The sequence below is a fragment of the Myodes glareolus genome, chromosome 17 (genome assembly GCF_982192425.1).
Source record: "Myodes glareolus chromosome 17, mMyoGla1.1, whole genome shotgun sequence".
Taxonomy (NCBI): Eukaryota; Metazoa; Chordata; class Mammalia; order Rodentia; family Cricetidae; genus Myodes; species Myodes glareolus.
The window spans coordinates 67578470-67585843 of NC_142042.1; the positions used below are offsets into that span (position 1 = coordinate 67578470).

The following is a 7374-nucleotide window of genomic DNA, read 5'->3' on the forward strand; positions in this document are numbered from 1 at the left end:
GTCTTTGCCAGGCGCCTGGGGTCAGGACCACTTCTGGACTCCTAAGCTCTGTCTGCAGTCAAGACATCAGTCTGAGGGCTCTGGAAGCCTACAGGCTAAGGGGTGGGTTGTTTTGTAGCAGGACTCAGGACCATTAGGTTCCCCGAGGTCAGGATGAGCTGTCGTTGTGTAGCCAGTGCTGCCGTGTGCTGCTCTTGGGGGCACAGAGTGTGATGAGGCCCCAGCATAGCTGAGCACTTTCCCTTGTTTTTCCCACCCTACTTTGCCACAGCCAGGCCTACCAGCAGGAGAGCCAGTCTTCCCTCGGGTGGGGCCGAGAGTCTCTCCTTAACCCAAGGGCTGCTTGTGTAGAGCTGTCTGAGGAGCCCTGAGGACAGAAGACCCCGAGAGCTCTGGGTGCCCTGCCCCTGCCTGTCATCCTGCGCTGTCACCTGTCACCATTGTGAATTCAGGTTGGTGGCCAGGTGACTGCAGACAGTGAAGACAGGTCAGGGGTGGGAGTAGCAGGTCTGCAATCCCAGCACTCCGGAGGCAGAGGCAGGAAGGTTTGAGTTTGAGGCGAGCCTGGGCTACATCCTGAGACCATCTCAAAAGAACAAAAAGGTCAGACAGGTCACAATACCAGGTCACCTTCTCATTCCCGACCCCACCCAGGCTGGGAGACAGGGTTAGGGTAGGATGCTCTGTCCCTGTGAAGACAGGGGAATAGGCCCCATCTGAGGTTGACACTAGGAGGCTACCCTGACAGGATGGAAACCGTGGGGTCAGAACCCGGACGTACATTCGTGCATGTACATCTTACAGGTCTTCCCACCAGGGTCCACCTTCCTGGTCTGCGCCAGAGTTGGAGAGGCCATCCTCACCTTTGTCAGCCTAGGTCTGGGAACTTTGGGCTCCTGGTCCCATTACACCTTCTTAGTTAGGGTTACTAATTACTGTGGTAACACAGTGACCAAAGCAGCGTGAGTTTACACTTCAGTATCCATGTCCATCAAAGGAAGTCAGGAAGAAACTGCAGAGGCCATGGAGGGTGCTGCTTACTGCCTGCTCCACATGGCTTGCTCAGCCCACTTTCTTACAGAACCCAGGACCACCAGCCCAAGGATGGTACTATCTACCATGGGCTGGACCCTCTCCCTTCAATCACTAATTAAGAAAATGCCCTACAGCCAGATTTATGGAGGCATTGTTTCAACTGACGCTTCCTTTCAAGTTGACCGAAAACTAACGAGCATGCTACCCACCCTTTCCCCACTTGAACTCAGCTGTTCTGCGCTGGGCAAATGAGGACATTACTGGCCACTCCTTTCCTGGGGTTTGGCTCCTGCCCTTGTGGCAGGCACTGAAAATTATAGGCTATGGGATCTGGAGCCCCGTTCATCCCAAACCTATTTTAGACCTTTGCACCATCTCTAGAGACTCATAGGGCCAGTGCTCTACCTAAGGCTGAGGGAGCTACAGAGACTAGGAGAGGAGGGGCAGAGTCGGTCTGGCAGCCTCTGATTGTGGCCCACACTCTACTCCCAGGGCCTTGCCCAGGCAGCTGCAATCACCAACCACAGCATCCCTTGGGTTTGACATGTTGAGCCAGGGCGCATGACCCCCCAATTAGTCCTGGCAGCATCCCCTGCCCCGCCTGCTCACATTGGAGGCACAGGCAGTGGATATAAATGGTACTGGAGGCTGAAGGGCACAGAGCAGACAAGTTCCACACAGCATCTGGTGCAGAACTGGCAGACACCATGAGGACCCTCTCTCTGCTCACTCTGCTGGCCCTGGCTGCATTCTGCCTCTCTGGTCCAGCAGGTGCGTTTCCTTCTTGTTCATTTCTGGGGGTGACCGTACTCCTGAAGGGGTGTCAGAAAGCAGAGCTAACTGCATATTCTTTTCTTTACAGATGCAAAGCCCAGGGGCTCAGAGTCTGACAAAGGTACTGGTAGGAAGCCTGGAGCCTCAGCCCTGCCCCTCACCCTGTCTCCAGCTCCCCCTTCCCTCTGCCAGGCTGTCCCCACCTTTCCTCCCAAACCCAGAATTACCTGACTCTCTCCCTCTGCTGCACAGCCTTCGTGTCCAAGCAGGAGGGCAGTAAGGTAGTGAACAGACTCCGGCGCTACCTGGGCCATGGACTTGGGTGAGTGGGAAGAAGGTGCTAGGCCAGGGCTGTTTGCCTTCCATATTGGTAAGGAGAGGTTTGCAGAGGGGAGGGGGGTCCCTCCATGAGCGCCAAGGGCTGTACAGTGCAAGTTGATTCCCCAGAGCCCCAGCCTCTTGTGCAGCGGGAAGAGGGTGTGTGTACCACATGTTGGTTGATGCCACCATTTGGTGTTTCTCAGAGCCCAAGCCCCCTACCCAGATCCCCTGGAGCCCAAGAGGGAGGTGTGTGAGCTCAACCCCAATTGTGATGAACTAGCAGACCACATCGGCTTCCAGGATGCCTACAGCCGCTTCTACGGTACCACTGTTTAGGGCAGTCTCAACTTTGGCTACCCCAGGATTCGACCCTCCCTGTTTCCTTCTCTCTGCCCTGCAAGTATGGGTGGCACAGCTGCTCCAATAAAGTCCAGATGAGGAACTGGGCTCCAGTCTGTCCATTGTGGGGGTTCAGGTGGTGGTGATGGGGTGGTGGAAGTGCTCACACTCAATCCCAGAAAGCTACAGTCTGGTTTATTATACTGCTTTGTTGTGGATAGCACTGGAGGTGGCTTTCTAAAGTCCAGCAGCCCCCTCCCCACAGTGACCCCACCACATCCGATATATCACTGGGGACACATCCAAACATACAAATCAGCAAAGGCCTGGCCACAATGACAAGCAGAACAGGCAGCTCCTGTGTGGACACAGTTGCTGACAAGTGGCCCAGTCTGGCCCTGGGGCAGGGCAGGTATGTGGTCCAGACGGCTCACAAGCACTCAGGGTGACCTGAACTGAGCAGATCCCAGGACAGCAGGGCAGAGGCCACGTGAGAGGTCCCACACCTCCAGCTCTGGCCCAGCCTAGGTACTTGTCCTCACTTGCTGCCCTTCACTGCCTGCCTCTTGGGTCCTCTGTCCCCTAGACTTTCTCTTCTCCCTAGCTGCTCCTTTCAGGCTCAGATAAGCCTCTGCTTCTCAGGCCCCATCAGGGCTCCTCCACAGCCTCCCTCCATGCCACTACCAGAGATGGGCCTCACTGCTGCTTGGCCTGGAGCTCCTGTCCTAGTGGGCCACCCTGCAGCAGGGGGCAGGTTCCAGGGCTCCGCAGCAGAGAGGCTGTGAAAGCAGCAATGATGAGCAGGTTCCCGATCACTGCCATGCTCAGTGTGGCCATGGTGGCCTCCAGGCCAAGGGTGGGTTCTTGCATGGTCAGCCAGGCTCTACGGGACCTCATGTCAACCAGCACTGCCTCCAGCTGGAAGTGGGTGCCCAGCACTGCACAGATGTGGAACAGCTGGTGGCTATGACCTGAAGGGAAGGGTGAACTGGTTAGGCACAGAACCATCACAGTTCTGAACAGATTGACCTGTAACCTGGGGCAGTCACCCGCCCACTGGACCTGGGAAGGAGAAAACCAGATCCCTAAAGGTTCTGGAAGAGCGATTGGACTGAGTTGCATAAAGCCCTAAATTCTGTGATTACTGAGGGCTGGGTGGGGCGCAGTGGAGTGGGGACTGGACATCGCTCTTGGCTTTATCATTCACCCTCAGGCTAGGATACCCCATGTTCCTGGCTCACTCTACACTTGGAGAAGACAGGCTTGTGCTCACCAATATAGTCGAAGCGCCCAGGTGCCAGGCGCTCTGGCAGACGGGCTGCGAAAAGGAAGCCTGTGAGCAGAGCGCAGAGGAGGTGGTAGGCATGGCTGGAGCTCAATGCTTCCTGCCCACAGCTGTGGGTCCTGCCCCAGCACAGCTGCAGCTGGGGAGAGAAAAGAGAGCAGCTGGGTGCTGGGTACCACGGTCCTGTGCCTGGAGTGCAGAGAGCTGAGGGAGACTGACTGGCAGGGCAGGGTCTGTGGAGAGCCCAGGTACTTTACCCTGTAGAACAGCGGGAGGTTGTCAAACAAGAAGGGGTAGGCAAAGGCGGTGGTGCGCAGAACCTTGCTGAGTCGAGGGCTTTCTAGCTCTGGAAACCTGACAGGCAAGAAGAGCAGGTTAGTCTCCATCCCTGGGGTGAGTGCAGATCAAGAAGTTATTTGGGGTCAGAAGGGGGTGAAGGACCTCAGTGGCTAAAAGAACATCAGGAAGCATGTGTTGAGACCTGCCTGTAACCCCAGCATTGGGAGGTAGAGGCGGGAGGATCAGACAGTTCAAGACCCTGTCTCAGGGTGGTGGTGCCTGCCTTTAGTCCCAGCGCTTGGGAAGCAGAGATGGGGATATCATTTTTTGAGACCAGCCTGGCTACATGAGTGAGTTCCGGGTGGGTGAGTGGGAACCCCTGTCTCAAACAAACAAAAGGAAGCGAGGAAAAAGAATAAATAAAAGGAAAGAAGGGAGAGGGGGGAAGGAAATAGGGGCTGGTGAGATAACTCAACAGGTATGGTAAACACAAATATATGTAATAAAAAATAAAAGAGAAAGCCCTCAGGACACAGGATCCTCGCCCCGTGTAAACACCGCTGTTAAGTGGCCACAAAGAATAAAGACAACTGCCTTTCCAGGGTAGCACGCTGGCCAACAGTAAGGCCTCCTACTGGGTTGGGTACTGGGGTGGCTCAAAAGCAGTGCAGTAACTCACCGCGAGTAGCAGGAGAGGCCGGTGCACAGGAAGGAATTGAACGCAGCAGTAGGCACGAAGAACTGGTGCAGGCGACCGTGTAGCCAGGAGGCCGGCATGGAGTAGGCGGCATAGGGGAAGGCACAGCCTGCGGCGAGGTGCAAGTTGAGGCCTGCGGGCTCATCCTCTGCGCCCCACCATCACCCACTGCCCTCAGCTCACCCAGGCTGTAGAGGCTGAGCGCCCCGTAGTCCAGGAAGTAGCAGATGTGGCGCACACGGGGCGACATGGAGCTAAAGGTGTGCGCGCAGCAGGATGCGAAGGGGTAGAGGCAGGCGGGCAGTAGGAAGACCAGCAACGGCAGGTGGTAGGGCTCCGCGGGGAAGCCCGAGCTACCCAACGCCAGGAGGCGCCACAGGAAGTACCTGTGCCGGGCACCTGCTCAGGCGCTGGGGCCAGAGTGCCTGTCCAGTCCCTGCCCGCCTGGCACCCCGTCTGAACCTAAGGCAGAGCCTTTGCTCACCAGGTGGGCAGGAAGTGAGTCCAGATGTTGATCGTCTCATTGGTCATCTGGAAGGAGCTGAGGACACAGTCTAAGGCCGAGCTTGTGGGGCGTCGGTAGCCAGACATGATGTTGTCTTCCCAGAACACCTGGGGGTGGTGGGGGAGAAAGCAGAGGGGTCATGGTATGCAGGCCTATCCCCTGCATGAAAAGTGTCTTGTAGCCTGGCCTTTAATCCCAGCACTACAGATGCAGAGGCAGGCGTTCCATGAGTTCGAGGCCAACCTGGTCTACAGAGTGAGTTCCAGGACAGTTGGGCTTCACAGAGAAACCCTGTCTCAAAAAATAAAAAGTGTCTGGAAACAGGATCGAAGTTACGCTGGAGATCTCCGTAGTCCCAAGCCAAACTCAATCCAACCCTTTTCTTACCAGTCTTCCAAACTCACAGACCCATAGTGAGATCAGGTAGGATGGGGGAATGCACACATAGGGTGTTCTGCAGAAAGGGACTCTGGATGGAGGGATATTTGGGGCTTTGGGGAGGGGTCGCAGGTTCTATACTGCAATAGAGAGATAAGAAAGTTAACTTGCAGGACGAGCTTCCCTACTAGCTAACAAGAGGGAAATCTTTGCACCAGTGAGGCCTCTGGGGAGAGGCAAAGTTGGTGATGGGTTGGGGCCCCTCACCCGGGGGACCTGGTGAACTCGAAGAAGTTGAGGCAGCTTGAGACTGAGCATGGTGGCCAGGTATCTCCACGTTGTCCTGGAGATAGAACAGGGGTGGGTTAGGGATTGGCACCCATCCACAGATGTCTACAACCAGATTCAGGGTAGAGTCAACCACTGAGTCCGGAATGGGCTCCTACACGGGCAGCAGCCGGTGCTGGCCACAGCTATTTCCCTTTTTCCCTCCTGGACCTAGCCTGGGGCATTCAGTACTGCCGTGAAGGTCCTCAGCCTCTGCTGGCCGGTGTGCAATAAAGGGCCCCCAGCAGCGAGGCTGCCTCCTGTTAGAACCCCGTTTGGTCCTCAACCAGATCCGTTGACTTCAAGGAGTCTCCCCCCTACCCCACTCCCCGAAGACGGAGATAAGGACAAGGAATTAGGGGGTTCACTCCTCTTCTCGAAGGAGACCACCTGTGCCCTCGAGAGTACTTGGAACCCCTGCCCCTCTTGGGTCCCGTGCCCCTCAGCCCAGACCTGTGCTCCGTGTCCGGGTGGCCTCGGCTCCGCCTGCCCCGCCCTCCCTTCAGCCGCCTCGCCTAGCACATTCCTTGGCACCGGAGGGGGCAGGGCTAACGGAGTAGGCTGGGCCACTAATTTAGACCCTTCCTCCAGGCTAAAACTTCCCAGCAAATCCACCCTCTTTTCCTGCCGCCAGCTCCGCCCGTCCCGGAGTATTGCAGAGCTCTTGAGGACTTACAGTGTTAGTCTGTCTGTCTGTCCTGTGAGCTCAGTGCTAAGGACCTTGCCCAGTTTGACAACACAAACCTGGTCCCCAGACCCTTCATCCCAAGTGAAGAGGCGGTGCAGGAGAGGTGCCTATCCTGACTGCTGCCCCTCTCTCTGGGAAAGGCTGAAACGATTCTGGGAGGGGTCCATCTGCCGTCGCAATAGGGTCTGGAGATCTCTGCAGCAGAGAGGAATGCGAGGCTGCGCCGATACTTCATCTCCCAGAGACTGACCTAGCTACCAGCTAGGCTGACTGGACTCCACAGGCAGAGTCTCTGGATCCTGGAGTGGCTGGGGATGTGGGATATGCCTGGCAGAATAAGAGAGACAGGGGGAAGCTGGGGAACAATCTTAGCCTTGTCTATTAGTCTTGTAGTAGCATGGGGGTAGCCCAGTCCATTAGCACGCAGCTCGGTTGGGCTCCTACACACCGCCAACCCGCAGCGTGAGTCTGGGCCCACTTGACTGTGCTGTCTTGTCCAGGCTAGGGGCCCAAGCTGGGATCTACTCTTTGACCAGGACACTTGGTCCAAGTCCCCCAGGATCTGAGGTTGCTAGGCAGGAGGCTCAATACCAATTTCAGCTGCATCTCAGAAGCCATCCTTGCTTTGCTCTTGGTGAATGATGGGCCACCTGTGAAGGGCATTGCCAATCTATCTGATTTACCCTTACACACAATGAGTTGCCAATTCAGTAGGGTAGGTATAAAGAATCTTAGCTTCAACCGCA

At 56.3% G+C, this 7374-nt stretch overlaps 2 protein-coding genes across 3 annotated transcripts; one reads left to right on the top strand and one right to left on the bottom strand.

The window, feature by feature from the left end:
• The first annotated feature begins 122 nt into the window (after positions 1 to 122).
• Bglap (bone gamma-carboxyglutamate protein) lies at positions 123 to 2572 on the top strand. The gene is made up of 4 exons (XM_048454651.3): positions 123 to 1806; positions 1898 to 1930; positions 2062 to 2131; positions 2334 to 2572. Exons 1-4 carry the CDS (start codon positions 1671 to 1673, stop codon positions 2464 to 2466), a joined length of 372 nt encoding a protein of 123 aa, XP_048310608.1. The 5' UTR covers positions 123 to 1670; the 3' UTR covers positions 2467 to 2572.
• A 75-nt stretch (positions 2573 to 2647) lies between these two features.
• On the bottom strand, positions 2648 to 6959 carry Paqr6 (progestin and adipoQ receptor family member 6). Of its 2 annotated transcripts, none has more exons than XM_085678124.2 (8): positions 6685 to 6959; positions 5881 to 5956; positions 5215 to 5342; positions 4914 to 4984; positions 4713 to 4839; positions 4012 to 4108; positions 3743 to 3893; positions 2648 to 3440 (listed from the first exon to the last, which is right to left on the bottom strand). In XM_085678124.2, exons 1-8 carry the CDS (start codon positions 6861 to 6863, stop codon positions 3166 to 3168), a joined length of 1104 nt encoding a protein of 367 aa, XP_085534250.1. In that variant the 5' UTR covers positions 6864 to 6959; the 3' UTR covers positions 2648 to 3165. The 2 variants fall into 2 exon arrangements, with proteins under 2 accessions (XP_085534250.1, XP_048310424.1); XM_048454467.3 differs by having other exon boundaries at positions 4914 to 5116; positions 6685 to 6958.
• Positions 6960 to 7374: the final 415 nt, after the last annotated feature.

Coding starts and splice junctions, on each gene's coding strand:
- Bglap (XM_048454651.3), top strand. CDS start 1,671: ATGGTACTGGAGGCTGAAGGGCACAGAGCAGACAAGTTCCACACAGCA. Junction 1,807..1,897: donor CTGCCTCTCTGGTCCAGCAG/GTGCGTTTCCTT, acceptor TTTTCTTTACAG/ATGCAAAGCCCAGGGGCTCA. Junction 1,931..2,061: donor GGGCTCAGAGTCTGACAAAG/GTACTGGTAGGA, acceptor TCTGCTGCACAG/CCTTCGTGTCCAAGCAGGAG.
- Paqr6 (XM_048454467.3), bottom strand. CDS start 6,863: ATGAAGTATCGGCGCAGCCTCGCATTCCTCTCTGCTGCAGAGATCTCC. Junction 5,957..6,684: donor ATGAAGGGTCTGGGGACCAG/GTTTGTGTTGTC, acceptor TTCTATCTCCAG/GACAACGTGGAGATACCTGG. Junction 3,441..3,742: donor TGGGCGCTTCGACTATATTG/GTGAGCACAAGC, acceptor CCTTCCCTTCAG/GTCATAGCCACCAGCTGTTC.